Consider the following 17,267-nt stretch of genomic DNA (forward strand, 5'->3'; position numbering starts at 1 on the left):
TACTGAGTGGCTTGTGGCTGCAGCAGAAACCTCTCCAGCTGCCTCTGGGGCCCTCTGTGCACCCAGTTCCTACACAGCAACACAGAGTAGCCCCTGGTTACTCTCGGAGCCCTTCACAGGCATGATCTTCCGGGGTCCTACGTACACCAGTGAGATGGGCAGGCAAATGGAGAAACTGAGGCAGGGAGTCCAACTGGCCCAGGGTTTCCCAGAAACCCTGGCTCATTTCTCTAGATCCTTGGGCTCACTGGACTAAAGCTTGGTGATTACCATGTGGGTGGGCTTTTCAGACCTGTACACAGTAAAGAGCTGTTTCTAGTGGAGACACTGGATACACGTGCCTCAAGCTGGGAAAGAAACCTGCCAGTGAACTTCTAGGTCGATTTAGGCCTCGCACAACTGCCCACCTCAGACCTCTCCCAAGAGCCCTCCGCTTTGGGCAGGACACCAAGGAATGAATGGCAGGGCCTGCATTCCTGGACCTGGGGACTATGTATATTTTTAGCCTCTGCCTTCCTGGGCATTTGCAGGATGGCTAATGTTCTCAGGGAGCCACCAGCTGCACACCCACAGGCTGGGCGGGCACTCGGAGGTCTCTGGGAACCTCACCCTCCCTGCCATCAGTCCTGGCGCCCAGGATCCAGCTCCTCTTTCAAGGCAGAATCAGCTCCTGCTAGTGAAGCATGCGCCCCACCCCCAACACAGCCAGACGCTTGTGGTTCAGAAACTAGGAGGCACGAGGTACACCACCTCTCGTCTTGGATTTCCTCACTTGGGAAGTGGGGTGGGAGAACAAGGACTTTGACTTCATCAGGTCAGTTCACTGAGGTGCTCAGGAGACCTGGTTGGCACCTCATCCTGACAGGTGCATCCTGCATGTCCAAATCGGGAAGGCTGTTCTGTGTTGAGAGTGAGAGTCCAGGTGGCGCTCCCTAGCGCCAGAGGCCAGTCGCTGGAGCCCTGTCTTCCCTGGGTGGGGCTGACACCATGGCTTTGCTGTCTTTGTTCTCTTCCTGCACACGATGTTCCAGGAGCCAAGAAGCCATTCTGGAATGTCCGGGTAAATCCTGGCAGATGAAACCGAATTTTCCCTCTTCTCTTCTGCTTCCTGTGGCCCCTTCCTTAAACTCGTCACTGTTCTCTTACTGGCCATTGCCGGGCTCTGCTGGGAGCAGGTTGGTTTCACTTTTGTGACGAGACAAGAGACCCTGTGATGCTCCCCCTAAGCCTGTGGAGGATGCCACCAGGCCAGCCTGCAACTTCCCTGAGTGTGACTCTCCTGCACTGGGCCTCTGTTTCCCCTTCTGTCAAATGGGGAGTCACAGCACCTATCCTGCCTGGCAGGTAGGAAGTTCTCAGCGTAGTCAGAAATACATTTTAGGTCCTTACCACGTCTGTATTCAAAACAAATAGGTAAAATAAATACTTCACAAAATAATACTTATTCTCACCATGGAAGATACTGTCTTTTTCTTTTCCTTTTTTTTTTTTTTTTTGAGATGGAGTCTCACTCTATTGCCCAGGCTGGAGTGTAGCATCCTGATCTCAGCTTCACTGCAACCTCTGCCACCCGGGTTCAAGCAATTCTCCTGCCTCAGCCTCCCAGGTAGCTGGAATTACAGGAGCCTGCCCCCGTGCCTGGCTAATTTTTGTATTTCTAGTAGAGACGGGTTTCACCATCTTGGCCAGGCTGGTCTTGAACTTCTGACCTTGTGATGCACCCACCTCTGCCTCCCAAAGTGCTGGGATTACAGGTGTGAGGCACCATGCCCGGCCTGTTATTTTCTTTTCTTTTTTTTCCCCCTTTAGAAATGGGTTTTGCTGCCACCCCTGAGTGCAGTAGTCTGATCACAGCTCACTGTAGCCTCCAACTCCTGAGCTCAAGTGATCCTCCTGTCTCTGCCTCCGCCTCCCAAGCAGCTGGAACTACAAGTATGTGCCCCCACACTCGGCTAATTTTTTTTTTAAGTTTTTTGTAGCGATGGGGTCTCCATATGTTGCCCAGGCTGATCTCAAACTCCTGGCCTGCAGTCATCCTCCCTCCTTGGCCTCCCAAAGAGCTGGGATTACAGGCATGAACCACCACGCCACACCTTCTGATATTTTTTATCTTACTCTATTTCATTTTTTAAATTTATTTTTGAGACGGGGTCTGGAGTGCAGTGGTGCCATCTCTGCTTACTGCCACCTCCACCTCTCAGGCTCAAGCGATTCTCCTGCCTCAGCCTCCCCAGTAGCTGGGATTACAGGTGCCCACCACCATGTCCAGCTAATTATTTTTGTATTTTTAGTAGAAACGGGGTTTTACCATGTTGCCCAGGCTGGTCTTGAACTCCTCACCTCAAGTAATCCACCCGCCTCCGCCTCCCAAAAGTCTGGAATTACAGCGTGAGCCTTGGCTCCAGGCCTATCGCGTTTTTATAGTTACCACCCACGATTTTTTTTTTTTCCGGAACCCAATATTGGTCCCTGATCTGAAGATGTTCACGGTCAAGAGGGAGACTAAAAAAGCACACACCGCACGCCCTCTGTCACTAATCACGCGGAGGGCCCGCGGCTAAACGACTGCGGGCGGCTGAGCTTCCTCCACGGCCGGGGAGGTGGGCAAGGCCTCTGAGCCATAGTCCCGGGGACGAGCGGAGGCCTCCGAGGCCCCCGGTAGCCAGTCAGAATTTATTTTAGTGGAACTGGAAAGCTGCGGCAGGCTTTCGGAGGAGTGGCAGGATTAAAAGAGAAAGTGTGCTCAGCATGTTATATTTAGTGGCTGCCACGCCGGAAGCGTAGCCGTCGCAGGAGTTGCCGCCCCCCGCCGGCACCTGGGCACCCGGGCGGGAGTCCCGGGACTCCCCGGGAACACCCGGCGACCAGGGCCTCCGCCGGTCCCGGGTCTCCCACGAGGGTGAGGGTCAGGGGCGCAACTGGCCCAAGATAAGGAAGTCGCCTTGGCCCCACTTCTGTAGGAGGAGAAACTGAGGCCAAGGGGGCAAAAACCCCTAGTTGGCCGTGCCCAGGCTCCGGGGCCACGCCGGCACACGCGAGGGCGGGGCCTGGCGCTCCTCCCAGGCCCCGCCCACCAAGCGTGCAAACAGCGGCCGCCCACCCACGCGCACGCGCGCTCCGTCCAGGACGCTTCCCACCCCTCCCCCGGACTGCTGAGTCTCTAGTGCCCAGCTCCGTGCAGGGCCCGCCGGGAGCTAGACGTGAAGGGGCGGAGCGCCGAAAAGACCCGCCTCCGAGCAGCGGTGCCTTGTTGCGCAGGCGTGGCGCGCGGGCGCGCCCACAGCTGGCGGCGCGGCCGTATTTAAAGGACGGCGGGCGCAGCGAGCCAATGGGCGGCGAGCGCGAGGGGGCGGGGCGTAGCGGCTCGAGGCCCCGGATGTGGATGCGGCGGCCCCCTCCTCCCCCGCGTTCCCCTCGGAGTCCCGGCCGAGAGCCCTTCCTGCTCGGTGCCCGCGCAGGCCCCTCGGGCGGCGGCGAGGAGGCGCTCCGGCGGCGGCGGCAGGGCGGAGGAGCGCGGGAGCGGGCGGCCAGGCCACCGCGCGGTGGCGGAGCGGGCCGCGGCCCGGCGCTTGTTCCCTCCCGGCGGCCCAACGCGCCCCGGCCGCCGCCATGAGCGGCTCCTCAGGCACCCCGTATCTGGGCAGCAAGATCAGCCTCATCTCCAAGGCGCAGATCCGCTACGAGGGCATCCTCTACACCATCGACACCGACAACTCCACCGTGGCTCTCGCCAAAGGTAGCAGCCGCCGCCTGCCCGCCGGCCCCAACCGCCCGACGACCCCTGTCCGCCAACAGCCCCGGGGCGCTCCAGAGCCCTGCGTTGAGACCCCCGTACACCCAGAGCCCAGCGCCCAGACCCCGCCCGCAGAGCGTCCCCGCGCCCGGCGTTGAGACCCGCGGCCCGCGCCTTCACCCGCTCCTCGGGGCGCCGCTCCCGTGCGCCACCCTCCCCCAGCGCGGCCGGCCGCACAATGGTCTCCCTGGGCGGCGTTTGGGGAGGGACGGGCCTGGGCCCCGCGACGCCGCCCCCTCGGCCGCCCAGCCCGGTCCTGCCGGTGCGGGCCCCGAGGGCCAGGGTGGCTCCCGGCAGTGGGGCTGCTCCCTGCCCGCCTCGGGTGTCCCTGCGGGGAAGCCTCGGGGCCGGGGGGCGGCGTGACCACGCGCGAATCCGGCGATCCTTTCTGGAACCCATCAGACAGTTGGGGCCTTGAGCGAACGCATCCTGTGCTCTAGTGCAGCGTGCTGCCCGGGCAGGAGCACCCGATGCCCACCGTGTGGCTTTCCCTGTGGTGGCAGCCGCCTGTGGGCGCTGGGAGGCTTCGAGGCAGGGGCTCTTCTCTGACTCCGGAGGGCCAGACGCTGAGGTTGGGGCAGCGGGTGGTGCAGTCCCTTTGTCTTCATACCCCGAGAAGATGGGGAGTGCCCTTCCCTGCCTCTCAGCGAACGGTGCGAGTGCAGCCGGGACTGCCTAAGTCCCGTGTCTGGGTCTGGCGCTCGGCTCCCCGGGTTCTTGAGGGGTCAGACGCGTCTGAAACGCCGCTTGGGTCACAGGACGCACTCATCCCAAACTGGGACTGTCAGCTTTTGGAGCCCGTCTCCTGCGTGGCTCAGGAGCTCGCGGAGCGTGCCAGGGCTGGGCACTCACTGCAGGAGAGCCCAGCGAGGGACGCTGAGCTCCAGCGTAGGCCCAGGACTCAGCAGGAGTGGTGCTGCTGTCCCTCCCAGCTCTGCCCCTGGAGGCCTGCTAAAAAGAGACTCGGTGGGGCTCCTGCCAGCCTGCTGTTTAGGGGCTGGTACCCCAAGAAGTCCCTCGGGCTCAGAATTCCTTAGAGGTGCGGAAGCTGGGGTCAGGGGTCCGCAATCCCGGCACTCTGTCTCCCTTGTTTCTGTGGCAGCTGTTCCAAGGCTTGTTGTGGATGGAAGGGTAAGGGGAACACTCGCTCGTCTAGGTTCCTTTGCCCGAAAACTATCCCCTCCCCCCGCCCTCCAGGCGCAACTAGTGGTGAAGCTTCGGACATAAAGCAGCAGGCTGGCCGTTTGATTCGCAGAGTCTGGAGTGAACAGGAAAGCCTTGCGAAGCAGGCCTTGTTTTGCTGAGAGCTCTGTGTTCGCACAGGAGACAGCGAAATAGTTCTTGTCATCTTTGTGATATAGAACCGTCTGGAGCTTCACCAATTGATGCGCAATCAGCATTGTACACTGAAAATGGGGGTGTTAAGTAGATGTTGAAATGTGGAGCTGGGGTGCTGTGTTGTGGCTCTGAGCAGGTGCCACCGTCTTCTGGAAGGCTTAAGAGCAGTTGCGTGAGGGTTGACTGAACTGGCTGAGGACAACACCTTAACGCTTCTCTTTCTCCACTCGTAAGTGAGGTCCTTTGGCACCGAAGACCGTCCCACAGATAGGCCTGCTCCCCCCAGAGAAGAGATTTATGAGTACATCATTTTCCGGGGAAGTGACATCAAAGATATCACTGTGTGTGAACCTCCGAAAGCTCAGCACACACTCCCGCAGGATCCTGCCATTGTTCAGGTAAGTGTGCCACTGCCCCAGTGTGCACGCTGTGAGAGATGCTGGTCTCCACATGGAGCGTGGTGGCATGTCGGGTCAGGTGCTCAGTGTGAGGGAGGAATAACCTTTTGATTTAAAGTGGCTTAGCTTTTGTCCAGGCTGTTGCTGTTCCGACAGAAGGTGATTCTTGTAGTGCACAGTAGGTGGCCTGTGCTGTGTAGCATGGCTCTTAAGGATGGAGAGCTGGGGAGCCTGGTGCACACATGCATGTGTGTGTGTGTGTGTGTGTGTGTGTGTGTGTAGAGTGGATGTTCCGTGTGTATGTATAGTGTAGTGTAGTGAATGGATGTTCTGTGTGTGTGTGTAGTGAGTGGATGCTGTGTGTGTAAGTGTAGTGAGTGGATGCTGTGTGTGTGTGTGTAGTGTAGTGAGTGGATGCTGTGTGTGTGTAGTGTAGTGAGTGGATGCTCTGTGTGTGTGGTGTAGTGAGTGGATGCTCTGTGTGTGTGTAGTGTAGTGAGTGGATGCTGTGTGTGTGCGTGTGTGTAGTGAGTGGATGCTCTGTGTGTAGTGTAGTGAGTGGATGCGCTCTGTGTGTGTGTGTGTGTAGTGAGTGGATGCTCTGTGTAGTGAGTGGATGCTGTGTGTGTGTGTGATGTAGTGAGTGGATGCTTTGTGTGTGCATGTGTGTGTGTAGTGAGTGGATGCTGTGTGTGTGTGTGTAGTGTAGAGTGGATGTTCCGTGTGTGAGTAGCGTGTTTGTGTGTATAGTGTAGTATGAGTGGACGCTCTGTGTGTGTTTGTGTGTAGTGCAGTGAGTGGATGCTCTGTGTGTGTGTGTGTGTGTGTGTGTAGTGTAGTATGAGTGGATGCTCTGTGTGTGTGTAGTGTAGTGTAGTATGAGTGGATGCTCTGTGTGTGTGTAGTGTAGTGTAGTGTATGAGTGGATGCTCTGTGTGTGTGTGTGTAGTGTATGAGTGGATGCTCTGTGTGTGTAGTGTAGTATGAGTGGATGCTCTATGTGTGTGTGTAGTGTAGTGTAGAGTGGCTGTTCCGGGTGTGAGTAGCGTGTGTGTGTTTGTATAGTGTGAGTGGATGCTGTGTTGTGTGTGTATGTGGCGTGTGTGTGTAGTGTGAGTGGATGTCCCTGGACCTGTGATGTTTGCGGCATAGCATTTGCCCTTAGTCTCTGGTTGGAGAAGGCTGAGCCCTGAGCAGCTGCTGAGAGTGGCGTGACATACCTGCTGGGACTGCAGGGCTTGCCCTTGGGTATGCCCAGATGTTACAGGCTGCTGTTGTGCAACACCTCAGATTTACAAGTCTGATGCCACCTGCCCACCTATTGGGTTATGGCTTGTTTTTCACCAAGGAGCCCAGGTTAACATTTTCTTCACTTCTAAATGTAAACATTCGTTGACTCCTCTGGGGTTGAAACTGTACCAGGTCCCGTGCTGAGCACCCATCCTGGAAGGTGCAGTAACACGGGGCAGGCTTTGGGAGCAGTGGGGAGCCATCCAATGGCTTTGAGTTAGGAGAATCTGGGTTAGAATTACATGGACAAGACCCCTGTAATCCCAGCACTTTGTAAGGTGGAGGCAGGCAGATCATCTGAGATCGAGAGTTCAAGACCAGCCCGGCCAACATGGCGAAACCCTGTCTCTACTAAAAATATAAAAATTAGCTGGGCATGTTGGTGGGTGCCTGTAATCTCAGCTACTTGGGAGACTGAGGCAGGGAGAATCGCTTGAACCTGGGAGGTGGACATTGTAGTGAGCCGAGATTGCACCATTGCACTCCATCCTGGGTGACAGAGCAAGACTCTATCTAAAAAAAAAAAAAAGAACTACACGGACAGGTGGAACTGGAAATGAAGTACTGTGGAAAAGGCAGCTCTTGCCCTACTGAAAACTTGCACCCCAAGGGCTCCTCTGGCGTCTCAAGGACGAAGGCTAATGGGACAGTGCTTGTTTCCCACCTGAACAAGTGCCCTGATGCAGGTGTGTGGGCTGATAGGATAGCCTTCTCTGTTCTCACCCGAGTGTCTCATTGTTCAGTCTTCCCTGGGCTCTGCCTCTGCCTCGCCCTTCCAGCCGCACGTGCCTTACAGCCCTTTCCGAGGGATGGCGCCCTATGGCCCGCTGGCGGCCAGCTCCCTGCTCAGCCAGCAGTATGCCGCCTCCCTGGGTCTAGGTGAGTGACCTGTTTCTGTCTGGTAAACTATCCTTGTGTGTAACTCACTGAGTGGAGCGATGGAGCCTGAGTGCGGGGACATGCATTCTTGTCGTGTTCAGCTGGTAGACTGTTTTACTACAGACTTAGTAAATTACTCAGTGAATCTTCAGCTTATGAGAGCATTTAGTAAACTACTTGACTGAGAGTCAAAGAGGCAATGGCCTGAGTGTTGGAACAGATGAATCCAATCAAAATTCATTCTAAGAGCATGGATCTAGGTGGAAGTCCCGGGCCAGGCATGGTGGTTCACGCTTATAATCCCAGCCCTTTGGGAGGCCAAGACGGGTGAATCACCTTAGGTCAGGAGTTCAAGACCAGCCTGAACATCATGGTGGAATTCTGTCTGTATAAGAAATACAAAAATTAGCTGGGGATGGTGGCACACACCTGTAATCCCAGCTACTTGGGAGGTTGAGGCATAAGAATTGCTTAACCCTGGGAGCAGAGGTTTCAATAAGCTAAGATTGTGCCACTGCACTCCAGCCTGGGTGACACGGTGAAACTCTGTCTCAAAAAATAGATAAATAGGTGGAAGTCCTTTATATCTGCTTGAAAGAAGAAATAGTTGATATATATGTAGTATTACAGATGAGGCCTAGCTATTTGCACATTTATAAGCCTGTAAATATAGAAGTTAAATACAAACCCACCCATCAGGTTTATTATTCTACTGTAAGTGCCTCTCTCAAAAATGGTTTCAACTGAGATTGAATCATCCCAGAGTATGATTCTATTCTCCATATGTAAAGAGAAATCCCATGGTATCCTTGACCTGGACCTAGCCTTGCAGATGGGCTCAGAGTGTAGAATTGACAGGTGATCCATCACCCTTGCTCAGAATCCAGTATGAAGTAGTGAGACAGGGAATCCTAAATTAGGTCTGTAGGCCACTTGCTGCTACAAATCGTGCCTGTCTTGGTTGCTGTTCCTAGTGTGACAGGTGGCCTTCCCAGCTCAGCTCCCTGTTTCTAAAATATGTTTGTATGACAGAGTCCTCCAAGAGGTTGCTTGGCTCTTTCCAAGCTTGCTAGACACAAGACAAATATATCCTGACTTATTTGTGTGCTTTCTTTTTGCTCTTTCTCCTTTATCTTCCTTTAGAGAAGTTGGTAAGCCCTCCAGCCTCAGCCGCTGCTTCCAGCCCTAGCTCTTCTCCATCTCCACAGCCCGTTTCAGAGCTTGACTTGTCCTCAGAGCCACAGCAGCTCACTGCCAAGGGTAACAGCAGTTTGGGAGAACTGCATGCTGTCTTGCAAACCATTCTGAGAGCGAGGGGTAAAACAGCAGACAGAATGATAGTAACTGTACCAGATCATTTGCCAAGCCCATGCGGCCGCTGAGCTGCCTGTTTGCTTCAGCACATGATCCTGATTTATGAACTCTGAGTGTTAAAGAAGGTATTATGAAGAATTAGCGGAGTACTTTGTTCACTCTCACTGGGTCCAGGGTCTCTGTTAACTTGTACCATGACTACTGCGTATGGGAAACTTCACTGTTCACAGAAAGTAATTTCCCTGGGGTTTTTGCTGGGTCCTAAATGTGTTCTAGAGTGTTGCAGTGGGACTCCCCAAAGCACTTCACGTGCCCTTGCTGCTCTTTGATTTGTGTGGTGCATAGCTCACTCTTTTAGGGGATTCAAAATTGGGGACTTGGGTGACAATCCCCAATTGTTTGGCCAGGTGGACAGTGTCCGCCTGATGGCCAGCTGGCCAGTGCTGGTGCATACCACCTGTCTCTGTTCTGTGGTGGTGGTGGCACCTGTGGGGTTTCTAGACCTTTCCTCACATTCTACTTATTTACCCTGAAGTTCTAAAATTCACATTGATGATCTTATGTGTTTATGTGTTGCACATAGCACCCTGTGCTCTGCGACAAGCTGGAGCCCTCACCATTACCTGGCCCTGGGTCTGGGATGCTGCCTGGGCTTTCCTTATGGCACACAGCTGCTGTCAGTCTGTCATTCTGCAAGTGCTGCTTTCCGAATCCTGCATGCACTCCATGTATCTGAGTTAGAGAAGAGTAATTTTTTTGCCCACTTAAAAATGACACAGATACCTCCATTGCTTTTAGGATCATTTACCTAAACCTGCTAACAGGGCAAGACTTTGAACTAGTTGGTTGTGTAAAAAGCAGACAAGCCCCAGATCCATGCCCCTGTAGTCACAGTATGATCAGGAAGCAGGCAGTGCTCTGTTCATCTCCAGGCCAGTCATGCTGAGTAAGACGATCGGTGAGAAAGTGGCTGGGTGCATTCCTGCCAGAGGACACTTACCAGACCTCTATACAGAGCCATTCTGGCCTGCCTTTTGAGAGCTTCTCTTGATCTGGTTACAAGGAATTTTTCTACACCGCTTTTTTTTTTTTTTTTTTTTTTTAGTGTCTATTTCATAAAAACAGGTGAGATCCTCAGTCTTCATTTGTATTCCTCTAATAATTTTCCCGTGGTTAGGGCATGTTTCCGTTTCACATCTCTATTCACTTGTACCCAGTTCCACATTGTCCTGTTTAGGGTCCCCACAGGTCCTCGAACTTAGGGAGGAGATGGAGAGGAGATGGGTGGTGTTTCCCTTTTTCCTCCTGGTTCAGAGGGCCTGGTTTCTGAGGGTTCATCCCCTGGGTGTGGGCCCAGGGACTGCAGTCTCATAAGCACAGCCCCTTGCTGAAGGCCATCTAGGAGCCCTTTATGTCTTCATGATGGGCCTTTGCCCTTGAGAGAAGTGTAGGCTGCTCCCCTTTCGAAAGTCAGCTCCTACTTCATCGTTTTTAGTTTTATTGTGCCTTAAGTGGAAATGACAGTGTTCTAGAATTTAACATCAGAATTCGATCACTGCATTTTCTAGAAAATCCCAGGCTGGGCTGGTTCTTCTCCAGTATGGACCAGAATGAAACAGATTTTCAGATCCTGAATTCACCAGGCACTTGGTACTACTGAGCCCCTTTGGGATTGGTGTATGTGTGGTTTTAAGAAAGCTGTTTCTATACCACTGGGAAGGTGCCTGTTGGTAGGCATAGTGTTTTTACTCTCCTTGAGGTCCCCTAACTTGGGGAGCTCAGGACTTTGGGGTGGGCAGTCCAAAGATCAAGTGGCCTTGGTGCTGCCCAGTGACTTGGCCTTCTTTTGCCGCCCGGGCTAGCCTCAGAGGGAACAGCCCAGTCTGGGGGAGAGCTTTGCTTGGATTTGGTAGAACCTCTAGGCAGTTACCCTTCTTTCCTTCCTGACATGCCAGCAGAAGAGAAATGTCTGGAGGTCTAAGTTTTGCTTCTTTTCTCTGTTTTTAAACTACCCTCCCCTCAATTCAGGAGCTGGTTTTCCATCCATCCCAGTCGGCAAGAGCCCCATGGTGGAGCAGGGTGTCCAGACTGGTTCTGCTGATAACCTAAATGCTAAAAGGCTGTTACCTGGCAAGGGCACCCCAGGGACGCAGCTCAGTGGTCGTCAGGTCCCCCCGAGCAGCAAGACCACCAGCGGTAATGGAACACATGTTTTCTTGGAGTTTGCTTGATGTTCTAAAAGTGGCACACTACTTCCTGGGCTATTTTTTAAAAATTAATTAAAAAATACTACTCCCGCATTCTAAGCCCCATGTGCTTTTGCAGGGCAGGCCCGTGCAGTAGCCTGCAGTGCTGCCCTGGCCGCGTGCCCCGTGGTGGTGGTGCTTCCATAGCTGGGTTCTGGCTTCCGGCTTCTGCAGGAGCTTCGCCTTACTCTTCCCTTTTGCGCCTTAGATGTAGTCCAGCCGGCAGCTGTGCAAACTCAGGGGCAGGTGAATGACGAGAACAGAAGACCTCAGAGGAGGCGATCAGGTAACTCCTGTTGCCACTTGACTTCTGGAGGCCATGAGCTCTGCTTGCCCTCCTGCCTGCTTCTCTGGGTGACAATTTTTCAGGGGTGCTGGTGTGAAGTCACTGCTTGTGTGCTCTGCCCCCTCTGCTGCCTCGGGGGTGTGCTTGGGTTAGTGACCTACTTCAGCCAGTGCTGTCCTTTCTCCTCACAGGAAACAGGCGAACGAGGAATCGCTCCAGAGGGCAAAACCGTCCAACTAATGTCAAGGAAAACACAATCAAATTTGAGGGTGACTTCGATTTTGAGAGTGCAAATGCCCAGTTCAACCGAGAGGAGCTTGACAAAGAGTTTAAGAAGAAACTGAATTTTAAAGGTTTGGCTCATTCTCTGAAAATTATCCTCCCCACAGGAGTACCCCTAGAGAGTGTTAAGAAGAGATGCCTGGCCAGATGTGGTAGTTCACACCTGTAATCTCAGAACTTTGGGAGGCCAAGGTGGGTGGATCAGCTGAGGTCAGGAGTTCAACACAAGCCTGGCCAACAGTGCAAAACCTCCTCTCTACTAAAAATACAAAAATTAGCCGGGCATGGTAGTGGGCGCCTGTGATCCCATCTACTCAGGAGGCTGAGACAAGAGAATTGTTTGAACCCAGGAGGTGGAAATTGCAGTGCCAGTGAGCCAAGATTCTACCACTGCACTCCAGCCTGGGTGACAAAGCAAGACTCCATCTCAGAAGAAAAAAAACGAAGCAATGCCTGGAGGAAAGGGAAGCCAGGCTGGTGGTGAGCTGGGGTAAGGAGTCAATGAAGCGAGGTGGAGTGTGCTACTGGGAGCGAGGTGTGAGCACGGGACAAGGTGCCGACTGCATGGCCCAGACGGCGGAGGGAGACCTGTGCTGAGAGGGTAGAAGGAGATCTCTCTGCTTAGCACAAGGTGTAGGTTATGTCTCAGCCTGAGGTGGCTACTGAGTGGGTCCGGAAGAACACCCTGCTAGAAGGCTGTGCTCTCTGCCTCTCCTGCGCCTCCATGTGTTCTGCTTCTTTTTGTAGATGACAAGGCTGAGAAGGGGGAAGAGAAGGACCCAGCTGTGGTGACCCAGAGTGACGAAACGCCAGCCGAAGAAGACCTTCTGGGGCCCAACTGCTATTATGACAAATCCAAGTCGTTCTTTGACAACATCTCTTCTGAACTCAAGACCAGGTGACAGGCTGAATGGATGAGGGGAGGACAGTCCTGCAGTCTAGAAAGGACAGGACTGAGGGCCCTCACCTGATGGCAGAGCTGGACCCAGAGGCCCAGGGTAGCTGTTCTAGGGTCCTGCTTGCATTTCTGTGTGATGGGCATGGGAGTCCCAGCAGGTTGTGTGTGGGAAGCCTCTTGGGGGTCCTGCCCTGAGGAGTTGGCTGAGGTTAAGCCCCTGTTTCCTCTTGGCTTTGGTGTCCTGTCCCCACAAAGGCTGGGTTGCACGCCCCTCCCCACCTCCCCGGCAGACCTGCGTTTACATTCAGTGAGCCTTACTGTGGTCTGCTTGCTGGTCCCGCCGCCACAGCGTTCTGAGGACCTTGCTTTGCAGCCTGAGGCATGCGGCTAGAACATGATCACACTGGCCTTGCTTCATTTCATTGAGGCCAGGAACAATGTGGTGTGTTTTATTTTTCACACCTAACAGCTGGTCAGATGTCCCACAGAACAACCTAGAGAGGGTGGCGTCTACAGTGCAGGCCTGGCGTGGAGACTTGGGGCCATTTGATTGAGTACCAGACATGCCGCCGGGTGTTGACAGGGATGCGCAGGGCAGGCTAGGAGAACCTCACCTCCTCATGCTCCTGTTCTGCCAGGCGAGAAATAGAATAGTGCGTTGTGGAAGGCCAGGCAGCCAGGGCGATGCGCTGGAGCTGCGCATGCGACAGGAAGTGGACGATTAGTTCTCACGGGTGGAGCAGGCTGTGTAGATGAGTGCAGGACGTGCTTCCAGACAGGCTGCGTCTGGAGGATGGGTTCCTGTAGGGTTGTGTAAGGCAAGGCAGTGACTGGATTTTAAGTGCCGAGGGAAGCCATCAGAGGGTTTTGAGCTGAAGAGTGGTGCTGTCTGATGTTTTACGGCATCCTTGGTGAGAGTGGTTGGACAGTGGGCAAGTGTGGCTGCTTACCGGCCAGTTAGGGGGGCAGTGCTGCAGCGCAGGTGGCTTGGAACCCCGCAGTGATGGTGACAGAGGGAAGGGGTAGAGTCTGAATGTTATCTTGAAGGTGGTGCTAACAGAATTGGCCAACATGACGTGAGAAGAGTCCAGAATGACTCCTCAGTCTTTTGGCCTGAGCAGCTGATGGGTGAAGTTGCTCTTTCTTTAAACACAGAAGTCTGTGTGAGCAGCAGGTTTTCTGCTGAAGAGGAGCTCGGGGTGTGTGTGCTGCCCTTGGAGCTGCTGTCTGCATTGGTGGGAGTACTGGGCATGCTGGACACACAGTTGGATGTGGGAGACAGTCTCCCACCAGCAGCTTGTTGGTGGCGTGTGTGTCTGTGCTGTATCCTCATCTTCCCAACTCCCAAAGCGGAAGCATCAGATTTCAGGGACCTCTAGCCTAGCCCCCTCCTCGTCCAGGATGGTCCACTTGATGCTCCAGCCTCGGGTCTCCTGGGCCCCTCGGCCTCCTCAGGCCTCCTCTGTGTGCCCAGCAAGCAGCAGGGGCTGCCTTGGTAGCCAACTAGTATCACTGTTCGCCTGTGGTGACAGAGATGGTAGAGATGGATCCTGAGCCCCTGCCCACTGTGGGGACAGTCCTGGTTGAAAGAAAATGTGACAGGGAGCACCTGTAGTGCTAGAGCCGGACTCCAGTGCTGACAGGGCCACCCCTTCCCTGTAGTGGCCCTGGTAAGTCTGTCCCTCCTTCCCTGGGCTGCCCTGAGGACAAGCCTGGCCAGAAGCCTGGAAGTCAGTGCTTGCTACAATCAGCATTTCCTGTATGGTTTAGCTCTAGGCGGACAACATGGGCCGAAGAGAGGAAGCTCAACACGGAGACCTTTGGGGTGTCAGGGAGGTTTCTTCGTGGCCGCAGTTCTCGGGGTGGATTCCGAGGAGGCAGAGGCAATGGGACCACCCGTCGCAACCCCACTTCCCACAGAGCTGGAACTGGCAGGGTGTGAGGATGTAGTCATAGGTGAGTGGACAAGTCTTCTGGTTTCTGGATGCTTTGGTGGGAGGGTATAGGATCAGGTGCACCTGGAGAGTACAGGAGTGGGGGGGATGTTGGGAAGAACAGGCTCAGTTTCCCAGGAAGAGAGGCCCGGAGGTGTCAAAGCCAAACCGAGGGCCTCGACCCTGTCTTACCCAGGGGGCTCTTGGCCAACTAAACCTGAATCTGTGGGGGCAGAACCCAGGCCCCAGCATCCTCCAAGTGAGATTGTAGGTGTGGAAGGTGAGGCCCTGCGGGTGTGGTGTGGCTGGGAGCTTGCCACCCGAGTGAAGCCAGCGAGAGCTTGCTCCAAGGCCAGTGTCTCGGCCCAGCTGGCCCTAAATAACAGAGGCTTTGTTTTTAACAAGATTCCAGTGGACTTGTGGGCACCTTAGGGTCTGGGCAGAGCATCCCACATAGGGTGTCTGGTGCCGACCCCACCCCAGGGCCTTGGGGTGGCCACGTGGGCCCCGGAGGGACTAGGCCTTCTGCCACTAGCTGCTTCCTGTCCCCAGTGTGTTGTATAGTAGGATTCTGAGTGGGCTGCGAGAGGAATGGTGAAGCTGGCTTGACCCAGCAGGGGCAGCAGTGCCGACTTCTCCCAGTAGCTGTTTGACTTCCTGTCATCTCTTGCAGGCTCCTACTGAAGTGGCGCAGAAATGATTCTGTGTGTCAGGACACAAGAAAAACGCTGCACTTACAGGGAGACGTGGTCACTTTGTTTACGGAGTTTGGAAGATTCCCATACTGCTACTTATGTTTTGGACTTAACTTGGACATGGTCTGAGTTAGAACCACTTGTTTTGGGGAAGTATTCATGGGTAACCTCTTTGAGGTGTCTTTACCTATGTTTCCTTTAGTTGCGCATAGCCTAAGTCTAAGGTTTTGGTATTTTGCAAAAAGGTTTCTATAGCGAAAGCTGAATCCTTACTTTGTGACTTTTTTTTAAATGACAGCTTTGACTTTTAAAAGTGAAACCAAATCTCATTTGGCAGATGTGGCAGCCAAGTGCATCTCTGTAACCCTGGCCCCTGGTGCTGCTGGCCTGGCACCCCCACTGCCAAGGGTGGGGTCTCAGGAGTCAGGCAGGGCCAGCACAGGTATGGGAGGGAGGCGGGTGGGTGAAGGGCATGGAAGGGTTGTGCTATGGATCATGTTGTATAAGTGAACTAGACCACCCTGATGACACCCACAGTAATGTTGTCAAGGTTGGGACTGGCCCCAGGGGTGGGTGGATTAGAAGCACTTGGGAGTAGTGGCCAGTGGCCCTGGATGCCAACCACGGAGCTGCTGCACAGAGCCTCGTGTCCATGAGCTTCCAGGTCGCAGTTGGAGCTTGGGATGAGCCCCTGTGGCGCCCTGGTCCCTGCCAGGCTCTGACCTGTGCCAGTCAGTCATGGCTGGACTCTGGCCACACACTTTGGTGTTCTCATCTACTTGGAAATGAGCCAGTCTTTTTTGCAAGGTCAGTTGACCAAGAGCATATTTCCCCTCTGTTGTACATTGTTCTTTTGTGTTTTTGTTTTAAAGGTGGGTGGAGGGAGGGCAGGGTCTACATTTGGGGTCTACACTTGTTGCATGAGTCGATGGGTCAGAACTTTAGTATACGCATGCATCCTGAGTGACAGGTCATTTTGTTGAATATAAGCACCTTGGTAACTAAACCCTTCTACTAGCTACAAAGGCTTTAGTTCTGTATTGATTAAGTTACTGTAAAAGCTTGGGTTTATTTTTGTAGGACTTCATGGCTGAGAATTAGAACATAGCAAGGGGGCTCCTCTGTTGGAGTGACGTAAATTGTAATTATAAATAAACACGCAAACCTTTAAAACTTCCTTCTCTGATGGCCTAAGAATCCTGTTGACTCTGCTGCCCAGGTCATCTCTGCATCATGTGCAGGCCTGGAGCACACTTAAGCTGGAATCTGGGGAGACTTGGGCCCTGTCAGGTGATTGAACAAAGCAGCTGACCCAGCTGCTCAGGTGAAGTGCAGCTAGCACACCTGGGTTCTCCCTGTGGGCCATCCTTCTGGGATGAATGGTTCTGTTCTCCAAACACTGGATACAAAGTCATTTTAAAAACCCAGTTCACAGACAATGCCTGTTTTATAAAACAGTGGCCCCTTTGCCACCCTGTTGCCTCCAAGCTCCCCAGCTCAGCAGCACTCATGTTTTCAGGCACCATAGAGCACGTTAGTCATGAGTGGGGTTGTACCTGGAACCACACAGAAAACAAAGACAGGCTGGTTCTAGGGTCAGAGCATCCCATTTCAGTCTAATGGGTTTCCAGGTGACCTTAAAAGTGGTCCTCAGAGAGGAAGAGGAGACACATCAGCTGCATGAGTGTCTGCCTATGGTGCCATCAGTCTCTCCATTTCTTGGGTGGGGATAATGGATATCCTTGACTAGCAGAAAAATAAATCTTATGTTTCAGATACAGGCGGCCACAGCCCTCACCCAGCCAGATGACTTGGTGCAACAGACATTGCCTGCCAGAGAATCTCAAGGTAGTCAGGTCATGCCATACCACCTGACTGACCTTGCTGTTAAACATGTTGTTTTGACAGTTGTAC

At 53.8% G+C, this 17,267-nt stretch overlaps 1 protein-coding gene across 2 annotated transcripts; it reads left to right on the forward strand.

Moving 5' to 3' along the window:
• The first annotated feature begins 3,378 nt into the window (after positions 1-3,378).
• On the forward strand, positions 3,379-16,530 carry LSM14B (LSM family member 14B). 2 transcript variants are annotated; one of them, XM_035299097.3, is made up of 10 exons: positions 3,379-3,736; positions 5,366-5,529; positions 7,563-7,698; positions 8,842-8,958; positions 11,041-11,208; positions 11,467-11,544; positions 11,736-11,897; positions 12,574-12,724; positions 14,495-14,680; positions 15,332-16,530. In XM_035299097.3, the coding sequence occupies exons 1-9, from the start codon at positions 3,610-3,612 to the stop codon at positions 14,664-14,666; spliced, it is 1,275 nt and encodes a 424-aa protein (XP_035154988.1). In that variant the 5' UTR covers positions 3,379-3,609; the 3' UTR covers positions 14,667-14,680; positions 15,332-16,530. The 2 variants fall into 2 exon arrangements, with proteins under 2 accessions (XP_035154988.1, XP_035154989.1); XM_035299098.3 differs by lacking the exon at positions 8,842-8,958.
• The last annotated feature ends 737 nt before the right edge of the window (positions 16,531-17,267 follow it).

Source organism: Callithrix jacchus, chromosome 5 (assembly GCF_049354715.1).
Source record: "Callithrix jacchus isolate 240 chromosome 5, calJac240_pri, whole genome shotgun sequence".
Taxonomy (NCBI): Eukaryota; Metazoa; Chordata; class Mammalia; order Primates; family Cebidae; genus Callithrix; species Callithrix jacchus.

What these genes read in the sequence shown, in the direction of transcription:
- LSM14B (XM_035299097.3), top strand. Translation starts at nt 3,610, where the DNA reads ATGAGCGGCTCCTCAGGCACCCCGTATCTGGGCAGCAAGATCAGCCTC. An exon ending in ACAGCAGCTCACTGCCAAGG is followed by an intron (nt 8,959 to 11,040) that starts GTAACAGCAGTT and finishes CCCTCAATTCAG; the next exon opens with GAGCTGGTTTTCCATCCATC. An exon ending in GAAGAAACTGAATTTTAAAG is followed by an intron (nt 11,898 to 12,573) that starts GTTTGGCTCATT and finishes TTCTTTTTGTAG; the next exon opens with ATGACAAGGCTGAGAAGGGG.